Raw genomic sequence first — 21,312 nt, 5'->3', positions numbered from 1 at the left:
CCGTGCCACCGCCACCGCGGGGAGATTGTGTCCAAAAAAGATCAGCCCCAAGGGATAGGCCCGGCCTCGCTCTTTTTGGGCAGTATCACTTCAACCCAGCTCGCCCAGATTTTGCACCATTTTGGGTGCGAGAAGGAGCGTTTCGGGGGCGACGGGCGGCTGGCCGAGCAGCAGGGGTGTTGCCGTTCGGTTTCTCTCCGTTTTGGGGAGGGACGGGGCAGTTTTTGTGCCGTTTCAGAGGGGGTGTGACCACGACGCGCGCCAGCCCCGCGCCCGCGTTACCTCGATGTGCTGGAACATGTAGGGGTGGTTACAGATCTTCCTCAGCTGCATGATCGTGTTCATTAAGGTTTTCGTACCGCCTTTGCCCTGCGCAAACGAGACGGGAAATGAGAAATCTGAATTTTTTACTGGCTGTTTTTACTGGTCCAGGTGGGGCCGAGGAATATTCTGGGAGTTTTCAGACGGGGGTTCGCAGCCCCGGAGCGGGAGCGCCTGGGTGGGCAGCTGGGCCCTCCCCAGTTAGCGAGGGGCCAAGTTCAAGGTTTTAATATGGGTGTTAAAGTCACTCTGAGGAGCAAAGGCTGCTCGGGTGGGGGCGGGGGGGGAACAGAGCTGAAGAATTTTTCACCTCCAGCTTTTAGTTCAGATCAAAGCATCTTTTGTTATTTTTTAATGGTTTTGGCTTTCTGATGGCTTTGACAAGCAAACCAGTGGCCTCCGGGGGCTTCCTGGCCAGCACAGCGCTGCCCCCGCCCCAACCCCGTCCCTCCAGGACTTGCTGCTTCGCTTGTAAAAGGAATTTTTTTTGCTTTATCTGCTGTCACAGCCCCGGGGACAGACACAGAACAAACCCCCCACCCCCGGAGGCGATTCCAGCCCCACTCCCAGACCTTTTTGTCCTTCTCGGAGCCGTCGGTGAGCAGCACCCCCTTGGCCTGCATGTGCCTGTAGAGGACGCGCTGCAGGGCGGACATGTCACACTTGATCACGTACTCCACCTGCAAGGACCCGCGAGAGGTTAATTAATTCCCCAGCAGCACCTCCAAACCCCCCACCACCACCCTGAGATGCCAGATCCTTCTGAGCCATCCCCTTCCAACGCCTGGGGGGACCCCGAGAGCCCCCGTTCTCAGACGAATCCACCCAGCCCCCCCTTCCTGCAGCCAAACAAAGCTCTGGAAGCAGCCGCCGAGCCGGGGGACGCGCGGGGTGGTTCCTCCCCACCGTTACCTTTTCAGGCAGCTGCGCTTCTACTTCCTTCTTCAGCCTGCGCAGGAGGAAGGGGCGCAGCACTTTGTGCAAACGCCGAATGATCAGGATGGTTTCTTCTTCGTTCAGGTCCACCTGCGTGGCCAGGAAAGGGAACCGTTACCCCGGGGGAGGTCCCGTCCCGCAGCACCCCTCGAGCACGGCGACATTCCCAGGCTCAGGGAACCTGCGCGCACGGCGCCGGGACACCAGAAGGCTCTTTGCTGTGAATCATTGTGATCTGAGCCTTCTGCACTGGTGTTTTGAAGTTTGGGCTCGTTTATCATCGAGCTTCTGCTCTGTGAAACCTCAGCTGCCCCAATTCAACGGGGAATCGCCTCAAACAGCTCCAGAGCCGCTAATGAGGGCACCAAACCTAACCAGCTCCTCCCACCAGCGCTCGGATACCTCAGCGCCAGCACAACGGTTCCCCTACCCCCCCTTTAGTCCTCAACGCTCCCTATTTTCCAGTTTTCCACTAAAACCCACCCCAAAGAAGCGACGTTTCCCAGGGCGGTGCTCCACACCTCGCGAGTGGGATTTCAGGAGATTTTTGTGAGCGTTTGCACACACAAACTACCCGTAACGCCCGGCGGCTGCCCTGACCCCCCCCACCCCGAGGGCCACCGCCCGGCTCCCTGCCGTTACCTTTTCTCCCGTCATGGCGAAAGGAGCGTTAAACCACTGCTCGAAGGTGCTGCAGCTCTTGAAAATGGTGGGCAGGAGGAAATTGAGCAGGGCCCACAGCTCCGGGAGCTTGTTCTGCAGCGGGGTGCCCGTCAGCAGCAGACGGCGCGGGGCCACGTAGTGCGTGTTGAGGACCTGGGTGAGCTTGCAGTGGTGGTTCTTCATGCGGTGGCCCTCGTCCACGATCATGTACTTCCAGCGGATCTGCGGGAGGGAGGAGGGTGGTGTGGGCAAGCGCCGGTGGCTCTCTGCACCGCAGCGCCTTCACCGAGCTCCGGCTGCGACTGGGGAACCCCACTGGCCCCTCCGGAGGCGTCCCGGGGAGAGCTGGGACAGAGAGAACCCACGGATGGGAACGGCTCCCGTCAGGAGCACGTCGTGTGTCCGGCTCGGAGACGGACAGCGAAGCGGCGGGGAGGGAGGAAGAGCACTGACGCCAAAGAGCTGACAGAGCCCGACGCCGGGGAACCGCAGGGCTTTTTGGCCATTAACACATCAAACTCTCCGCAATACGAAGGGAAGACTGTTCCCTTGGAGGCCGTGCCGGGTTAAGGGGAGACAGATCAGCTTCGGCACGTCTTACAGCCCGGGCAGGCCCCGCCACCGAGGCGTGCGGCGCTGCAGAACGAATCCCGGGCGAGGTTAAACCCACCCAGCTCGGCTTTGGACGTGGCCCCTGCGCCTCAACCCGCGCAACCTCCCCAGCCCAGGGGCAGCCTCGACATCTCATCTTTGCCCCACGGCTGCCACAAGGTCGAAAAAAATCCCTTCGCCCAAGGGCAGCAATGATCTTGTGGGGGTTCTAATAAATATTCACTGTCTGATGAATTGCTTTATTAAAAGGGGAAAAAAAAAATATTTGCTGTGTTGCAGGATAGGCAGCCAGAAACACCAGGAGTTCTACGTCAGTTCTGGCTGCGGAGGGTAAGCAGCAGCTCGTCGTCTCCCTCCACGCAAGGAGTGGCTCCAGAGATAAAAACATCACTTAAAACACGAGGATTTTTCTGACAGGGCCCATCTCAGCGACGTCTGTGCCCACGAGCGCAGCGAGGCCGCGGCCCAAGTGACACCCAAGAGGGAGCCGCTGCCTCCGGCGGGACTCACCTTGGCCAGGATGTGCTTATCTTTGATGATATATTCGTACGTAGTGAGCAAGACATTGAATTTCCCGCTTCGGAGCTGAGGTACGAATGCCCGTCTTGCTGCTGGAGAGCCCTGGAGAGAGAATGTCAAACAGAAACGTTAAACCAGAATATAATTTCCAGGAGAAGAGAGGCAGGGGGAGCAGTTGTCATCAGCACGGCCCAATTGTTCCAGTCACAGAAAGGCAGCGAGAGCGTTTGTGCAGATGGCAGCAGCTGGATTCCTTCTGCCGTTAAGGAATTAAAAATAAATGTGGATTTCATTGATTTAGCACCAGGAATCGTCCCAGCGCCCTTGGGATGACGGAAACACTGTTTGGCTGGAAGGAGGAAAAGGCAAACGGGCCTCCAGGGGATCCTCACGAAACGAGCGGCCGTAGGGGCCCGGCGGGCGCGTACGGAAGTAAGACCAGTACTTGCCTTGTAGGAGACCTTCACCACGGAAGGGGCCCATTTGTCAAACTCGTACGCCCAATTCGACAGCGTTCTGGGGGAAAAAAAAGGGAAAAAAGAGAAATGGTAAAAACGGGGCGACGCCGTTTTCTGTGCGACAGGGGCAGGGACTTGGGGCGCGGCACTTACGAGAGAGGGACGATGATGAGGAAGGGCCCGTTGATGCGCTTGTGCTCCATGAGGTATGTGATTAAAGCGATGGTCTGGATGGTTTTGCCCAGGCCCATCTCGTCTGCCAAGATGCCGTTCAGGTTGTTGTTGTACAGGGACACCAGCCACTCCAGACCCTTGATCTGCGGGGAAGAGGGGTGGGGGCATGAAACACGGGACTGCGGGCGGAGGAATCCCAGAATGCTTCAGGTTGGAAAAGCCCCTCGGGGTCATCGAGTCCAACCCTCAGCCCGACTCTGCAAAGTTCTCCCCTACCCCACATCCCCCCACAGCTCATCCAAACGGCCCTTAAACCCCCCCAGGGGTGGGGACTCCACCCCCTCCCTGGGCAGCCTGTTCCACTCTCTGACCACTCTGCCGGGGAAACATTTTTCCCTCCTGTCCAGCCTGACCCTCCCCTGTTGCAGTTCAAAGCCGTTCCCTCTCGTTCTGTCACTAATTCCCTGGGAGCAGAGACCAGCCCCAACCTCTCCACAACGTCCTTCCAGGGAGCTGCAGAGAGTGATGAGGTCTCCCCTCCCCTTCTCCTCCTCACACTGAACAGCCCCAGCTCCTTCCATCGCTCCTCACAGGATTTATTCTCCAGGCCCTTCCCCAGCTCGTTGCCCTCCTCTGCCCTCGCTCCAGCCCCTCGAGGTCTCTCTGGGATTGAGGTGCCCAAACCTGGACACAACCCTCCAGGTGTGGCCTCACCAGTGCAGAGCACAGGGGGACTGTCACCTCCCTGCTTCTGCTGGCCATGCTATTTCTGACACAAGCCAGGATGCCGTTGGCTTTCTTGGCCACCCAGGCACACTGCTGGCTCATGGTCAGCTGCTTGTCAGGACCTGTGTCTTCTGCGTTATGTAGATGAGCTCCCTATACACTATTAATGATCTTATTTTAATTATTTAAAGCCAGCTGCAGGCATTGATGCACTCGCTCCCCCCAGCGCCACGCACACACTCTTTGTTTTAAGCAGTGAGTGAGCCTGGCTTGTTATCTCACACCGGACACGCCGGCTCTGCCCTCGGCTCCTGTTTCTTGCTGCCGGGAGCGTCCCGGCGCAGCACGGAGCCCGGTGCCTCCCGTGAACCCTGATGGGAGCAGCGTTCCTCCCCCCGCAGCGCCTCACCTGGTACTGCTTGAGCACCCCGTTGACCATCAGCGTGGACTGCTTGTCCACCCTTTCAGTGACTGCGTGGGCCACGGCGTAGTACGACTGCAGGCCCCGCGCCAGAGCTTGAGACACCCCGTACTCATCATCAACGTCCTGCTTAGCGTTCCTGGGGGGGAAAAATAAATTCAGAGATAAGAAAGATGATCCCTTTGGAGAAAACTGGGGAGCCCCACCAGTCTTGGGGGGGGCAAATTTTCCCAACACAAGCCAAATCCACCCCTCGATGAGTGGGTTCAGTTTTGGGCCCCTCACCCCAAAAAGGCCATTGAATGACTAGAGCGTGGCCAGAGAAGGGCAACGGAGCTGGTGCAGGGTCTGGAGCACAGGTCTGATGGGGAGCGGCTGAGGGAACTGGGGGGGTTTAGTGTGGAGAAGAGGAGGCTGAGGGGAGACCTCCTGGCCCTCTGCAACTCCCCGAGAGGAGGGTGCAGAGAGCGGGGAGGAGTCTCTTGAGCCAAGGGACCAGCGGCAGGCCAAGAGGGAATGGCCTCAAGCTGCGCCAGGGCAGGGTCAGACTGGCTCTGAGGAAGGATTTCTGTCCAGAAGGGGCTGTTGGGCGTTGGAATGGGCTGCCCAGGGCAGGGGGGGAGTCCCCATCCCTGGAGGGGTTGAAGAGTCGGGTTGACCCAGCGCTGAGGGATCTGGTGGGGTTGGGAACGGTCAGGGTGAGGTTCATGGTGGGGCCGGAGGAGCTTCAAGGGCTTTTTCAACCTTGATGATCTGGGATTCTGTAAATCGGGTCTCATTCTGGCCAGCCTGCTCTCAAAAACCGGGCGCAGAGCGAGGCTCGCCCGCGGAATCGCGCTCCTCCAGCACAAGGCCCGCGGGGCTCAGGGAAGCGGCTCCGAAGCGGCCGACATGCGCCGCGGCACCAGGACTCACTCGATAATGTGTCTGGCGTCCACTTCCGAGACATCATCACTGTCCGGATCCGGGATCTTTTTCTTCTCCTCCACAGGCAGAGCGGGCTGGGCGGGCTGCGGTTGCTCCTCTTCCTCCTCCTGCCAGGAGACACAAAGCCTGAGCACAAAGCCGCCGCGTCTCCTTTATACGGTGGCAAAACCTGTTTGGCCGCGCTGAGGAGCGACCCGGCCTGCGGACGAGGGCACAGGACAGCCCCAAAAACCCCTCAAAACCTCCTAATAACACTCCGTATCACCCCCCTCCTCCTCCTAATCCTAAAACCAGAAGGAATCTCCGAAACCCTTTTATGCAAGTATAGTTTCAACCCAAACGTTAGACTGTGATCCTAAAAATAGAAGTGAGACCCTTTTACCTGCCTGAGGGGAGGTTTAACCAACAAGAACTGCTAATTCTCGTATCTGAGTTTAAAACTCAGCCTCCTTAAACCCACTTTTAAAGGATAACAGCAATCCACTGGTCTCAGGACCCACCCGTCTTGGTGTGAATCCAAGTCATGGAGAGCACACTACTCCTAAGCTCCTCCACACTCCTCACACTACCCATCACCCTCACACTGGTACTATTCCAACTCCTATCAAAAGCCTCAAAAAACTCCCCAACCACAATCACAGACGCTGTCAAAACCAGCCTTCCTAACCACCCTAATTCCAACAACACTATTTACCCACCCAGGTACAGAAAACATCATTTCCTACTGAGAAAGAAAACCCACCATGAACTTCAAAATCCCCCTGAGCTTCAAAACAGCCCAGGGGAAGCCGCTGGCCGCGGAGCGAGGCTGCGCGGGCGCCTCCGCTCGCCAAGAGGGAGCTACCAGGAGCTGTTCGCTTCCGAACGGCCCAAGAGTTACGTGAGAAACCACTTGGGAAGAAAAAGGGGCAGCTAGCGAAGTGAGCTCGCCACCTCCTCGCTGCCCCTCACTTTCTTTAAACAGGTTTTTTTTGGGTTTATTCACTTATTTGAGCTGACACGTTTGTGCTGGAAAAAGTAACTCCCGAGATGAGCTTCGTGCGGCACCTACGGCTGTTTGTTGTTCTCTCAAAAATCTTTCAGACAGACAAGAGTAAGGGAGACCGGTGGTGTTTCTTCTTACCTCCTCCTCCTCTTCTGACCCACTTTCTTCACTGTCAGATCGCGGAGCTACTTCATATCTAATTAAATAGAAATATTAATATTTAATTGCAAGTCTGCTACCAGCAGCGCAGCACACAGCACGAGACCAGCGCGGTTCTAGAAGCCCTCGCTTCAAAACTCAGGTTTTGTTATCGGTGTTTATTTTTTAAAAAAATAAAAGGGTTATTTGTTTATTTTTTGCCCTTGCTTAGTTCATGTTTTCGCTCGAGCTCTCAGGAAAGCGCAGGAGCCCACGAGCCGTGCCCAGGACCCCGCTGAGCCCTTCCCACGTCATTTTGGGAGGCTGAGGAAATCCTCCCTTCCCGACCCGCAGCCTCCAGCTCCCGGCGCTTCCCTCCCCGCCGATCCCGCACCGAGCGTCCGGAGCTCCCCGCTGCCCATCAGGGGCAGGGGGGGGCCCAGAGGAAATCTGCCGCCGTGGCCCCCCCAGCACTCACCCGGGGTTCATCTCCAGCCAGGCCTCCAGCTGCCCGGCCTTCGGGGCATCGGTGCCGGTGAGGATCTTGCCACTCTCCACGTGGATCACTTTGACAGGGAGGTCGCTCATTTGGCTCGTCTCGTCCAGCGGCTGGGGAATAAAGTCAGTAATCTCATTATTTTCTGCCTCAAAACAGAGCTTGGGTTTAGATCAGCATCGACCGCTCGGACCAAACCCGCCACAGGACCACCGCTGGGAAGAACAAAACGGCCGACTGCTTGAAATACCACATCAGAGGACACGCACAGCTCGAAAGCTGACGAAATTTAACATTTTGCTTTGAAAAATCAGCGCAGGAATTAAGAATGTTTGCGTGGGAAGGCACATTCGGATGCCGAATGTGTTCACACAGGAACAATTCATTTGGAACGTCACTGAAAAGCCCTTCTGCTGGCGGGGGGTTTGGCGCAGGGCCGACCCCGGTGCTCCGCCGAGTTAACGGCTCCTCTGGGGCGACGCAAATCCCAACCCCAACCCCGAATTTCCTACACACACCGTGCGAAAGAACATCACCGGGCTTACTTCGCCATCGGGTCCGATCGCCGGCGTCTGCCCTTCCGCGTTCTCCGCCTTCTGGAAGAGGAGGAAGACGACTGTCAGCGACCCGGCGCCGAAGGAAACGACAAAACCGGCGCCTCCGCGAAGACGTTGCTCCACGTGACGCTTCGCTTTCAACTCACCTTCTTTTTCTTTTTCTTCTTCTTCTCCTTGGCCACCTGCGCGGCCTTGTGCTGCCGCACCAGCTCCGTCAGGTTGGCGACGTACTCGTCCGTCTGCTGCAGCAGGTAGGCCAAGCGCTTGTCCTTCTTCTGGTCGATGAGCTTGCGGTATCCCTCCTCATCCTCAGCCTGCGGCGGGAGGAGCGTTAACACCGCGCTGAGCAAGACCAGCCCCGACCCGCACACGCAACGTCTCACCGGGCACGTGTGAGGTGCGGCCTGCGTGCACGCGAGCCGCCCCCCGCGCCCCCGCTCACCATCAAACGGCGCATCCTCTCCTTCTCGATCCGCTCGTTCTCCTTCTTCTGCTCGCGCTCCGTGTTGGCGTGGTACGTGGCCACCGCCTTGGTCAGCTTTTGAATTTTGCCCGTGACAGAGCGATGGTATTCCTTGAAATCTTTAGCGTGCTGGAGAATGCTATTGAGGTATTCCTGCGGGGAAGAGGAACGGCAACGGGCAGCGTCAGGACTCTGCGGTGTCGTGAGTGAATACATCGAACCCAACGCTAAGGGAGATCCAGCTCTCTTGTATTTAGAGGAATATTTCTGTTGGAAGGGACCTACAACCACCACCCGGCGCCCAAACCACCACCACCCAGCCCAAGACGATCTTTTTCTAAGCCCCTTAAAAAAAGGGAATGTCCTAAAACGTTCAGCCCTGCCAACTCCAGCTGCCCGCCCCCACCGCGCCTCCCGCCTGACCTGGTGCTTCTGCCTGCGCTTCCGCTCCTGCTCAATCTTCTGCTGCTTCTCCAGCTTCTCGGTGATGCGAGCCTCGCGCAGGGACTGCCGCTTGCTGCGCTTGTAGGCCTTGGCATTGAGGGCTGTTTCCAAGGCCGTGTCTCGCCTCATGCACACCACGACCTCCTGACGCAGCTTTTGGAGAGATTTGGGTTAAAAAAAGGGAATTAATTCCACAGGCAATGCTGTGGAGTACTACGAGAGCGTGAGTCAGAGAGCTGCCAGTCAGAGAGGGACCTGGGGGTGTTGATTGACAGCCGGCTGAACAGGAGCCAGCAGTGTGCCCAGGTGGCCAAGGCCAATGGCATCCTGGCTTGTATCAGCACCAGCGTGGCCAGCAGGGACAGGGAAGGGATCTGACCCCTGTGCTCGGCGCTGGTGAGGCCGCCCCTCGATGAGTGGGTTCAGTTTTGGGCCCCTCACCCCAAAAAGGCCATTGAATGACTCGAGCGTGGCCAGAGAAGGGCAACGGAGCTGGTGCAGGGTCTGGAGCACAGGTCTGATGGGGAGCGGCTGAGGGAACTGGGGGGGTTTAGTCTGGAGAAGAGGAGGCTGAGGGGAGACCTCCTGGCCCTCTGCAACTCCCTGAAAGGAGGGTGCAGAGAGGGGGGAGGAGTCTCTTGAGCCAAGGGACCAGCGGCAGGCCAAGAGGGAATGGCCTCAAGCTGCGCCAGGGCAGGGTCAGACTGGCTCTTAGGAAGGATTTCTGTCCAGAAGGGGCTGTTGGGCGTTGGAATGGGCTGCCCAGGGCAGGGGGGGAGTCCCCATCCCTGGAGGGGTTGAAGAGTCGGGTTGACCCAGCGCTGAGGGATCTGGTGGGGTTGGGAACGGTCAGGGTGAGGTTCATGGTGGGGCTGGAGGAGCTTCAGGGGCTTTTCCAACCAAGAGGATTCTGGGATTCTGAGTTTCGTGCCAGCCGCGGCCCCCGCGTGCAGTGAGTTAATAAACTGCCGTTCCATCGACAGCCAGCTTACCTGTCGCTGAAAATTAAGCAGCCTTAGTGCTTTAAGTTCAATGGTAGCTTTGGTTCTCAGGTCACCAGCCAGGGAGCCGGGCAGGTTCTCCAGCTCCTGGATCCTGTGAGCGATGCGAGCCTGCAGCCTGCGCAGGGAGGGGACGGGATGTCAGGGCAGGCAGGACCCGCACGACCAATCCAGAGCTCTGAGCGTGGGGCCTCATCTCAGCGGGATGCGGAGTTTTAACGGCTTCAACTAACTCGCTCCACTTTAGCTCCCCGTTAACTAACCCCCATTAACTAACCCCTGTTAACTAGCCCCACTTTAGTTCCCCATTAACTAGCTCCCCATTCACTGACCCCCGTGAGCTCCCCGTTCACTGACCCCCCCGGGAGCTCCCCCGTTCACTGACCCCCCGGTTCACTGACCCCCCCGGGAGCTCCCCATTAACTAGCTCCCCGTTCACTGACCCCCCCCGGGAGCTCCCCCGTTCACTGACCCCCCCGGGAGCTCCCCCGTTCACTGACCCCCCCCGGGAGCTCCCCCGTTCACTGACCCCCCCCGGGAGCTCCCCCGTTCACTGACCCCCCCGGGAGCTCCCCCGTTCACTGACCCCCCCCGGGAGCTCCCCCGTTCACTGACCCCCCCCCGGTGCAGCAGACGCTCCCCCCATGGTCCCTCCTAGAACGTGACAGTCCCTGGCGAGCAGGGGGGACGAGATTCGGGGCGGTGCCCGAGAAGCTCCAAGGACAACGTCCTCGTCCCTCCTGATGGCGGCGCAGCGGGACGGGGAATCGTTGGGGCGTGCGAAAGGGCCGCGGGCGCAGCCTGAGCCATGGCGCGGCGCAGCCCCTCACCTGTACTCCCTCTCCTGCAGGATTTCCACCGGGTCGAGCCCGCGGGGTTTCTGGATGGGCGTGATGCGGTTCTGCTTCTGGTGCAGCTGCACCATGGGGGCCGGCTGGGCCGGCTGCCCCGGCGACTGCGTCTGCGGCGGCATCACGGGCGAGGCTGCCGGGGGCACCGCCGGCGGCGCGGGCGAGGGCCGGCCGGTGGGCTGGGGAGGGATCAGCTTCTGAGGTGTGCTGGTGGGGGCTGCGGCGTTCGCCATCGGCCCTGGGGGGAAGAAACGGACCCGTCAGGAGAGCGGCGAGGAAAACAGACACACCCTCCCCCGGAGTTGCCTCTCGCTGCGTGAGGGGAAGCAGCTTCGCGGATGCAGGGCCCAGCTCACCGGCTGCCCCCTCAGCTCTGCGCCGCGCCATGAATTTAACAGCAAATAAACCCAAAACCTCCCTCTTGAGGCCGTTAAACTCGGGAAAGCACCCGCCGAGCCTCGTCAGGCTCGAGCGGAAGGACGCGCCGATTAAGGGAGCTCCGTCGCCGTTTACAGGATTTTAACCAAGCTCCTTCCAGCGCTGGCTTCCCCTCCCACCCCGTTACTTCGTTAACGACCGGCCCTTAATGGGCTCACGGTTCCGTGTCATGAGCGCCGGGTCTCACCTTCCGGCCAGGGCTTGGGGGGGCCGCCGGGCGGCTGCCCGGGCATCCCTGGGGGAACTCCTGAGGGTCCGGGAGGGGGCATGTTAGGCCCTCCTATACCTGCAGAAAGGCCAAAAAAAGGCAGCAAAAAAACCACATTAAGATGTTGATTTTTGTATGTATTTACCAAAAGCAAAGTTTATCCTGCTTAGGGGAGCCTGACGGGCACCTACATCTTTTTAGAAGCACCCCCTGCCCCGGCGTGACCCCCTGCCCACAGATGGGTCCCCCCGCACCCCAAACCACCCGGGGGGGGTCTCTGCCTCGGCGCTGGGCTGAGTCTGAAATCCCAACCCCTGGAATGGCGTGGGGGCTGCGAGACAGGGGGAGGGAAAACCCCAGTGGGGCGGCAGCGGGGCAGCGCAAGGGTCAAACCGGGGTAAAAAAAGAAAAAAAACCAAACACACATACACCCCAGCCCCGCCCAGGAGCCAAGGGCTGCGCTCACCGTGAGGTCTGTTGTAGTTTGGAGGTGTCGGTCCCGGTCCAGGCCCTTGCACTGGCCCCTGCACTGGTCCTGTCCCGGACACGGAGGGCGGAGGTAGCGTCGGCATCTGCTGCTGCATCCCCGGCATGGGTCGCTTGCCCTGCACGGCCATCTGCAGGTGGTCGGGGAGGGGCTGGCCCCTGGCCAGCATCTTGTAGGCCATGATCTGAGCTCGTAACTGGTGTAACTGGTTCTGGTTAAAAGGGGTCGGGCCCCGGTTCTGCTGGCCCAGAGCCTGGGGGTCAGCACCATCCAAGGGGACTCCGCCGGGGCCTGAGGACATCTGAGGGCCCGAGGACGGACCGTTGGCCGGAACCGGGCTGGAGGCGTGCTCGGAGCCGCCGAGCGGAGACGGGTAACCTGCGGGGAGGGGGCCAGTCAGGCAAGGCACCGCCCAGTCCGAGGAGAATGAAAAACTACAGAAAAATTCTCCCCCCACACCCCCACGTTAAACCTGGGAGTGCTACATCACAGTCTAAAGAAAAGGAAAAACTACAGAAAAATTCTCTCCCCTTGCACCAACGTTAAACCCCGGAGTGCTACCTCGCAGTCCAAAGAAAAGGAAGAACTACAGAAAAATTCTGCCCCCTGCACTCACGTTTAACCCAAGAGTGCTACATCCCCCCCAAATCACGGGTTTAAGGCAAGTGAAGCTGCTGGGCGCGTGAGGCCACAGCGATCTCGGCGCAGGAGGCCGGGCCACGAGCAGGGAACTGAGGGTCCTTCCCCTGATGTGACCTTTTCAGGCAATTCTTTGCTCGTTTTCACGCCTATCCTAACGGACACCCGGTATCAGTGAGGGAAGCAAAGATGCTCTGGGAGCTCCAGACTGACCCGCAGCCCCGTCCCCAGGAAAAGATTAATTTTTCTTAAAGAAACCGACCTTGAGAGTGTTGGTCCATGGGGCTCGGGGGAGGGCCCATCCCCGCGTGGGCGCCGGGCCGCATCCCCATCCCTTTCATCTGGCCGTAGCGAGGGTCGTCGGTTATTCCCTTCTCGTGCATGGAGTCCAGGGGCTGCGGGGGAAAAGCAACACCCCGAAATCAAACACCCGGCCGCGCTCCGAAGGCGGGAGGGACGCGCCGCCCGCAGCCTCCTCCCAGCCAAAATCTATTTGTTGGCCAAACGTCGGCCACGGCGAGTGTCACCCGCGGGAGGGGGAAAAGCACCAGGCGGCGTTAAAAAAAAAATAAATATGTGAAATTGTTTAAATGCTCTGCCTGTTTGGTTTTACCACGGGTCTTTCAGCTGATGATGCTGAAGGCGACCAGAAAAAGTACAGACTGAAAAAACTCAGAAAAAAGGGGGTTAGATGATGAAATAATAAACCGAAAAAAGGGGTTTAGATGATGAAATAATAAACCGAAAAAAGGGGTTTAGACGATGAAATGAAACAACAAACCCCAAATGCTTTGCTGGTAGAAATGGGAAGGGAGAAGGAGGCTTGTTCTCCCCGAGCTCCAACCTCCCAGCGAGGGAAGCCTTTATTAGGCATTCCCCTCCCCTTACTCTGGAATTAAACCCCTCGGCCCCCACTCGCCACCCAGCAGTGAGCCGAGGCGACGGCTACGGCACCCGGATACTGGGGGGAAGCAAATCGCCTCAACTCAACTCTGAAACGAAGCGGTAACTGCTCAGACCGCCCACCTCGAGGGACACATGACACGGGAGCGTCCCCAAAAAAAGAAATTTAACAGGAAAACTAAGCTCCCTCCACCGTTGTCCCTCGTCCTGCCGACGCGGCACCTGTATTTCGCAGCCCCCCCTCACCTTGTGCATCTGGTGCATGTTGTCCTGAGCGTAGCCCCCCGGGCCCTGGGGCGGCAGCGGGTGTCCTGCCGAGGGCGGGCCGGGGCTGGGGCCCATCATACTGTGCGCGGAGCCGGGCGAGGGGCCCGGGCTGGGTCCCAGCATGGCCCCCGGCGAGGGGCCGGGCCCCGGGGAGGGCCCCGGCCGAGGCGTCCCCCCCATCGGAGGATCCGGAGTCGACATCTTCAGCGCGGGCGCCGGCAGCGGGGTCCTGTCGCCAGAGAGCTCGTCTCAGCCGGAGCTGCCGCCGCTCCTGGAAGAGCCCCCGAACCGGGCGCAGAAAAGGGAAATTTGGGTTAGGGAGAGGCAGCTGCCCGCACGCGGGCGCAGTACCCGGAGCAAAGACCCCGCGAGAGAACCAGGAGCACGTCAGCGGCCGCGGCGTTCCGAGCGAGAGACCCGCTTCCAAATCCATCCTCGCGGCAGCGCGAGCTCAGCGTTCCCGGGACTGGGGCAGGAGCAGACAGTGCGCCCTCAGCCGGTCCACGCCGGCGGCGTTTTACCAACTGGAGCGCTCTTCTACCAGTTCTGGGAGTGAGGGCTTTTTTATTTATTTTTTTTTTTTTGCGCAGGCGTTGAAATCGGTTTAAAGTCGTCTCACACTTGCTCAGCTTCTGGCAAACGTTAACTCCGGAGACGTGGGTGACGCCAAAACATCCTGGGCAGGGAAGCACCGAAATCCAGCACCAAAAGAGTCCAGGGACTCGCTCCCGCTGAAACGGGCAATTTGTGTGGAAAAGTGTCGCTCTTACACAAAAACTAGAATTTCTGGTTAATTCAAACCCAGCACAGAAGAGCTATTAAAAAAATTAGACACCCGACCCACTGTGGGGTTTGTGGTTACAGCAAACAGGCCGGGGATGTGGAGAAGCCCAACTCCCTCCTCCGGTCCCAAAGCAGGATCAATTCCACCCAAAGTGCTGTTCCTGCTGCGGGCAATCTCACTTCTGCAAGAGAATCCAGACTGAAAAAGAATGAAAGTGAATTTATCTGTCCAGCGAGTGACATCAGATTTAATTCATTTCCCCTTGAAAATGAGGCTGGCGAAAGAGGGAACGGGGGGATTTTTGCCTCGAGGGATTTGCTCGGGGAGCAGATCTCGTGTTGATTGATAATTATAAACGAGGGGGCACGTCCAGCTGGGATCAGTCCCCTGGGGGGGCCCTCGGCCCCGCTCGATATCTCCATCGATGATCCAGAGGCAGCAGATAACGCACCAGTTTGCTGCTGATCCTAAACCGGGAGGTGCTGTCGGCTCTCCGGAGGGAGGAGGGGACACGGATAGGGCAGAGCGTTGGGTGATCGTCAGCGGCGTGAAAATTAACGAGAGCAAACGCGGGGTCACGCTCTGGGATGAAGCGACACCGGGCACAGGGATAAATGGGGAGAGGAGCCGCCTTCGGGCGATGCCCTCGGTGATTTAAAGGTCAGCCCGGGGCGGTGGGGCACGGGACGGGATCATCTCGCCACGAGGGTTTGCAAATCGCAGGAAGGGAATTATTCTGACTTCAAAATACGGTGAAAAGTAGAAGCGTGGGGCGGTTGGGTGGGTTTTTTCAGACCACAGAGGGTCAGAACGAACACAACACCCGGTTAACGGAGACCAGCGACTGTCCCGGCTCCTCTGCGCGGAGCCCACCGGGACGGGAACCTGCCGCATCCCCCCGCGTTCACTTAAAACCGCGACCGCGGGGCAGAAAACCCCCGTCGGCCGCCCGAGCCAGACGAAAAGATTCGCTCGCCGGCGACAGGAGTTAAACTCGACGTCAAACAAGGACGCGGCGTTGCCACGGCCAAAGCTGGCGGCTTTCGGGGCGGCGAGGCCGGGGAGAAAGGGGCGGGGGGGCCGCCGGCGCCGCGGGGAGAAACTGGGGAGGCCTGAGCTCGTCGTGTCCGTCAGCACGCGACGGGAGGGCAAAACGCTCCTTTTCTGAGGCCCGGCGGCGTTACCGCTGCTCCAGAACCCGCCTTCAGCATCTCCTCCTTTGTTACATCTTCCCTGGAAACACCACGGCACGAATTGGGGACATTCCTCAAGAATTAAGCGGATTTTAAGAGGTGACTGGAGATACTTCCCAGAACATCAGCAATTAACGTGCTCCTCTGCGCTGGGGACGAAGCCTCACGAGTGCGGGGTGGCCGATCCCTCGCTGAGCTGCTCTCCCGAAGCCTCTCCCGGGGCCGCCGTGGTGTTTTATCCCAATTTGTTCTGGCAATTTGTGGTCGCGGGTGTTTATTTTTCATCTTCCTCCCGCGCTGTTGGCGAAGGGGAGGGAGCCAAGCGCTTCCCACGGACAGAAGGGAACGCTCACGCCTCAGGCCACGGGGGCTCCTGGATTCACGCTCATCCGAGCCGGGGGAACGCAGGCGCTCGTTTTCACCCACAAAGGTGCAAAGTCGCCTTTCCAGAGCAGAACACGCCTCAAAACTTCCCTTTCTCCTCGTCCTGAGGCTCCGCAGCAGCGCCAAACCCACCGATTTATCTTCAGGATCCAGGAAAAGGGCAGGCGGCCTCCAAAGTTCCCGCTTGTTTCCTGCTGGAAAATCCAGACTTGAGCGAAGCAGCGGCAATTCCCAGGACACGGAGCAGCCCTCGGGGAGGGAAACTTCCCAAATCATCGACGCGGGGCGTCCCACACTCAGGGGGAGGCAGGAACCAGCAGCGGAGGCCGAGGGAAGCACCTTCACCTCCCCAAAGGTCTTGTGGGCGCTGGCGAAAAGCCGACGGCTCCGGGGAGCCTTTTTCTCGGGCGGTCCCGCGGCGGCTCTCAAAGGACGCAGGCGCGTCTCTTGTCTTCCAAAAAAACCCGTTACAGCTCTTCAGGCTTTAAATTTCCCGATTTAAACGACAAGAATACTCGATACTCACGTCACTCACCGGATCGTTTGGCCGCCGCCTCGTTTAGTCGCAGAAGGGGGAGGGCGACGGGCCCCTGGCGCCGCGGTCGCGCGCGGGTTTGGGCGTTCGCCGGCGCCGGAGGGAAGAGAAACGCGAGGGCCCGGCGGCCGTTTTCAGGCGCTTTGGGCAGTTTTGAGCGCGTCGGCCCGCCGTGGAAACGCAGCTTTGAGAGCCCGCAGCAGAAGTTGGGGGTTCGTCCCCGGGTTAAGCCCTTCCAGCCCTCGGGAATCTCTCTCTTCCACGCCCCCGCCCCAACCCTGAGTTAAAAAAAGGCTGCAGGAGCCCTTTCCCCGCTCCGCCCGCCACAGCTAACGAGGCAGCGAGGACTAACGAAGCGTTTTTGAGAGGAATGGAGGGATGCTGCCCACCGACTGACTCGGCCCTGCTGGAGGAGCCGCACTCCTGGCGTTGGTTTTTCCAGGAGAAAAGCAAAACAAAGAGCGTACTTCAAGGAACGTTACGGAAGCATGAAGTACTTTTTCATTCAAAAGCCTAAATCTGCTCTTCTCCAGCGCTGCCGGAGACCCAGACCAGCACCAGCACCGCCTCTCCGCTGCGGCAATTTTATTCTTATTTCTAAGAAAAGCCCCAAAACGTCCCCCACGGGGATGTCTCCGACCAGCGCTGGGTGCTCCTGAGGAGAAACCCAAAATGCAGGCACCTACCTACGGGCATGGAGGTCTCCGACACCTGGGAGCGCGGCGAGGGGCCGTCTCGGAGCGACGAGCTTTTACCGCAAGGCTGCGGGGAGGGAAAAACGATAATTAGTCGGCACCCGTCGTTATGGTTGCTGCACGGCGCGAGGAGAAGGGCGCTCCCCCCCCCCCCGCCCCGTTTCACCCGGTAACGAGGCGGGCGGCTCGTCAGCCTCTTGGAGGTGGAAAGTTAAAGATGAAGCAACCAATTCGATAGGTTTTTTTGGAAATTTCCTTACTTACGGGTAACTTAAAGCCTGGAGGAAGGTGCGGGAGGGGGGAACACCGCACCGCCGCCGGGATTACAAACCCGCCGAGGGAGAAGCCGTCCGTCCGTCCGTCCTGCGAGCGGCAGCTGCCGGCACGCGCCAGCGAGCCCACCGGCACGTAGAGGCCACCGCGCCACGCGGCGGCACCCGCCCCCTCCCCGCGGTGAGCCCTGCGCCTCCCCGGGGGGGGGATTTTTGGGATGGAACGGGGTGAGGACACGGTGACGTTGGCGACGGCCGCGCCACAGTCAATTAAAGAATGAAAATTAATCACCTGGGCGTTCGCTACGGCAACAGAGATTTCACGTGCCTCTGCGCAAAAATACATCTCACTCCTTTCCGTGACTGTAATTTAATTTTTTTTTTTTTTAAAAAAAAAAAACCCAGATCATAAGCTCGGAATTGTTATTAAATCCTTGATTGCAGGAGGAAAAAAGCCTTCCTTAATTAATTCGAGTCATTTGTCAGCAGTGGCTTGTTTTGTCTATTCACGAGGCTTTTCAGCGTGTTTTCATAACGCGGAGAGCCAGCAGAGATGGCTGGCTGAAAAATAAGTCGCTTCCCTGAAAATCTGGTTTATTTTGTTCACAAGCCCAGCGCTGGCCGGTTAAAATCCCCCCCCAGAGCTCGGGGTAGGCTCAGCCCCGAGTTTCCTTGTCTCCGGAGAAAAGGTTACAGGATATTTTTTTTTTTTTTTTTTTTTTGCTTTTCTAAAGTTTTAGTGTCGAAACAAGCCCAGAAGCTCGACCTGTGCAGGGGGTAAACCAAACCCACCGCTTGGTTCTTCGTTATCTCGGTGCAGCTCATGAATTTTAAGCAGCAGCTGCACAAATCCCTTAATTACACACCCCACACCCCCCCCCTCGCCTCCTTCAGACTCTGATCTTCGAAGGAGGAAAATAGAAATTATTCTAACAGGGGAAATTAGCAGCAAAGTCCCCGGGCTCCAACCCCAACAGCGGGTGGGTTGGCAGAGAAGGAGAAAAAAGGAAAAAAAAAAAAAAGGAAAAAAAAGCAGGGAAAAACCCTCCTAACCTGTATAAAACCTCTGTCACCCCCACACCTCGCCGGAGAAAGCTAAAAATCACGCTCCGCTGGCGCAAGAAAACGCTGCATTTCACCTCAAAATATCTGAATGCCGTGCAAGAATAACTGAGGATTATTTTTGCCCAAAATCAGGAGCTTACTTATAAAAATAATCGCCAGGGGCTCGGTATCTCTCAGCAGCCCAGCGCTGCAGGGATCTCCCCGCAGGATGATGCTCGTGCCCGGCTGGAACGCAGCGGGGACCCGCAGTGTTGGAAAAAGGGACGGCTTGGTGGCTGCACCCCCAAAATCCACCCCCCCCCCCCCGCGCTGGCTGGGACCCCCAAGGGCAGCCCCGAGGGACCCCCCGAGTGCGCCTCAAAACAAAAGACCGTGGCGCTGAGGGCTGCGCCGCAACAAAGGGGAGGCAGATTCGCCCCCCGAAATGGGAGATGATGGTTGAGGTTCCCCCCCCCCCCCAAATCCGACCAAGGGGGGACCCAGCGCGCACGAACGGGCTTTGTGCGGCCGCCGGGGATTTCTGCGGGGATTTTCACTAATGAGTGTTGTGTTAAAAAAAACAACTACAACACCCCCCACTCTGCGACATCGACCCCCCAGGATGGGGCCTTGGCTGCGCCCCGGCCAGGTCCCCCCCGCCCCGAGCCCCCCACGCCAGGGGCAGCCTTTGTGCTGGGAAGGGGACGGATTCTGGGGGGACGGAGGCTGGGGCAGCTCTGGGTACTGCGACTCCCCACCCCACGGCACCCCCAAAAAATTGGAAAAAAAAAAAATTAATTTTAGGGGTGGAGAGATGAGAAGGGAGGATGAGATGGGAGAGGTGGGATGGGGGGGGCTGAACCTGTCGCCTCAGAAATGAGGTGAGGCCCCCGCAGCCTGAGGAAGGGGAGGCTGAGACCCAGAGAGCACCCCAAAATCAGCTGGGGGGTGGTGGTGGGGGTGACAGTGACAGCAGGTGGGGAGGGTCCTGGCTCACGGGAGGAGGGGGGCGGTTTGTCCTCCAGAAGGACAAACAAAGCCCTGATGGAGGATGAGGAGGATGGGGCTGGGGGGAGATACCCCCGCGGAGGGGGGGGGACAGGGATGGGACTGCCCCACAGAGAGGGGGAGGGTGTAAAAGAGGGGGTGACACAGACCCCGCACGCGGGGGGCACCCAACACCCGGCAGGGTGGGGGGAAACGGCTGGATTTGGGGGGAGGGTGCCCCCCCCCTTTTTTAAAGGGGGGCACGGAGGGAGGCTGGGGAGCGGCACTGCGGTGCCCCTGACCCCCTGCAGCAAAGGTGGGGCGGGGGGAAATGGGGGACAGAGCCCAGCCTTGTCACCCCCGCAATGGGGAGATGGGGGGGTGTGGAGGAAGGAGGCTGGAAAGGGGGTGTCGATGGGGGGGGGGCACTGAGGGATTGCTGCAGGGGGAGACTGAGGGGGTGAAAATGAGGAGGATGCTGGGGGGGCTGAGAAGGAGGAATATTGGGGGGGCTGAAAAAGGGGGCTTGAAAGGGGATGGGTGCTGCGGGGGCTGAAAGGGGCAGTGGATACTGGGGAGGCTGAAAAGCGGGGGAAGATGCTGGGGGAGATGTTGAGGGGTTGAAAAATGGGGGATGCTGGGGGGGTGAAAAGAGGGAGCGAAAGAGGAGGAAGATGGTGGGGGGGGGGGGAGGTGGCTGGGGGGGAGGGAATGCTGCGGCGGGCAAAAACGGGGCGGGGGGGAACCCCCTGAGGGTGAGGGCACCGCCGGGGGGACAAGGTCGGGCTGATGATGATGATGATGATGGCCGATGGGGAAGGGGGGGGGAGGAAAAGGCGCGGAGCTTCCCCCCCTCCCCCCTCTCAGCCCCTAACAATGGGCAGCGCGGCCGGCGGCAGCAGCGCTCCGCCGAGCTCCCGTGACCCTCCCGGGCCGCCGTACCCCCCTCCCCGGCCCCCCCCCCGCCGCCGCCGCCGCCGCCTCCTCCTCTTCCTCCTCCTCCTCCTCTCCCCTCCCAGCCCCATTCAGCCGGGCTCCGGCCCGCCGCCCTAACAGGCCCCACCGGCCCTTACCGCGCTGGCGGCCGGAGGAACCACTCGCAGGGTCCATCCCCACCGGGCGGCCCCGTCTCGCCGGGCGCGGGGGGGAACAAAGGAGCCGCCGCCGCCGCCGCCGCCTGAGGGGAGCGACGGAGACACGCGCGCGCGCCCGAGCAGAGGCCGCCAGTGCGCGTGCGCGACACCTCGCGCTCCCCCCCCACCAATCACCGCCCCTCCGCGCGCGCGCGCGCGCGCCACCTGGCCGACCAATAGCGCGGCGCCTCCCGCCAGCGCGGCCAATGAGGGGAAGGGAAGGGGAGCGCGCGCTCCCCCCGCCCTTTCTCCTCGTCGCAGCCAATGCGACCGTGGCGAGCCCGCCCCCTCCCCGCCCATTGGCGGAGGAGGAAGCGGAGGGTGGGGACAGCGGGAGCGCGCTTCGGCCAATAGGAAGAGGTGGGGCGCAGCCGGTGGCGGGGAGGCAGCCAATGGGAGGCGCCCTCGGCTTCTCCCTCCCCCGTCCCTTCCGCCCCTCCGCTTGTCTATCACCCGCGCTTGTAGCCAATCAGCGCGGCGCGACGGGCCTGGCGCAGGCTCTGTCCCCGCCGCAGCCAATGGGGGAGCGGGAAAGGGAGTGGGGGCGGGAACAACGCGGCGAGGGGCGGGGCGGGGCGAAGCGGCGTGCGCGCGCCAGCGGCGCGTCCTCCCGTCCCCTGGCGCATGCGCAGTGCGCGCGCCACTGCGGCG

General features: G+C 59.9%; 1 protein-coding gene across 8 annotated transcripts in view; it reads right to left on the bottom strand.

Annotated features, from left to right (window-relative positions):
• Positions 1 to 20,761, bottom strand: part of SMARCA4 (SWI/SNF related BAF chromatin remodeling complex subunit ATPase 4) — a 28,804-nt gene extending 8,043 nt beyond the window's left edge. For all 8 annotated transcript variants that reach the window (XM_074854609.1, XM_074854610.1, XM_074854611.1 and 5 more), the window contains exons 1-23: positions 20,602 to 20,761; positions 17,217 to 17,292; positions 13,614 to 13,905; positions 12,727 to 12,859; positions 11,805 to 12,203; positions 11,318 to 11,416; positions 10,672 to 10,930; positions 9,833 to 9,959; positions 8,820 to 8,993; positions 8,376 to 8,549; positions 8,080 to 8,247; positions 7,922 to 7,972; positions 7,359 to 7,489; positions 6,881 to 6,938; positions 5,746 to 5,864; positions 4,819 to 4,969; positions 3,663 to 3,826; positions 3,501 to 3,567; positions 3,043 to 3,153; positions 1,900 to 2,142; positions 1,234 to 1,347; positions 894 to 1,001; positions 283 to 369 (exon numbers count right to left, since the gene is read on the bottom strand). In XM_074854609.1, coding sequence (XP_074710710.1) covers positions 283 to 369; positions 894 to 1,001; positions 1,234 to 1,347; positions 1,900 to 2,142; positions 3,043 to 3,153; positions 3,501 to 3,567; positions 3,663 to 3,826; positions 4,819 to 4,969; positions 5,746 to 5,864; positions 6,881 to 6,938; positions 7,359 to 7,489; positions 7,922 to 7,972; positions 8,080 to 8,247; positions 8,376 to 8,549; positions 8,820 to 8,993; positions 9,833 to 9,959; positions 10,672 to 10,930; positions 11,318 to 11,416; positions 11,805 to 12,203; positions 12,727 to 12,859; positions 13,614 to 13,835 — 3,159 coding nt within the window. In that variant the 5' untranslated portion in view covers positions 13,836 to 13,905; positions 17,217 to 17,292; positions 20,602 to 20,761. The remainder of the gene's footprint in view (positions 1 to 282; positions 370 to 893; positions 1,002 to 1,233; positions 1,348 to 1,899; positions 2,143 to 3,042; positions 3,154 to 3,500; positions 3,568 to 3,662; positions 3,827 to 4,818; positions 4,970 to 5,745; positions 5,865 to 6,880; positions 6,939 to 7,358; positions 7,490 to 7,921; positions 7,973 to 8,079; positions 8,248 to 8,375; positions 8,550 to 8,819; positions 8,994 to 9,832; positions 9,960 to 10,671; positions 10,931 to 11,317; positions 11,417 to 11,804; positions 12,204 to 12,726; positions 12,860 to 13,613; positions 13,906 to 17,216; positions 17,293 to 20,601) is intronic.
• Positions 20,762 to 21,312: the final 551 nt, after the last annotated feature.

Source organism: Strix uralensis, chromosome 38 (assembly GCF_047716275.1).
Source record: "Strix uralensis isolate ZFMK-TIS-50842 chromosome 38, bStrUra1, whole genome shotgun sequence".
NCBI lineage: Eukaryota > Metazoa > Chordata > Aves > Strigiformes > Strigidae > Strix > Strix uralensis.
This window is presented reverse-complemented; position numbering and strand designations above follow the sequence as displayed.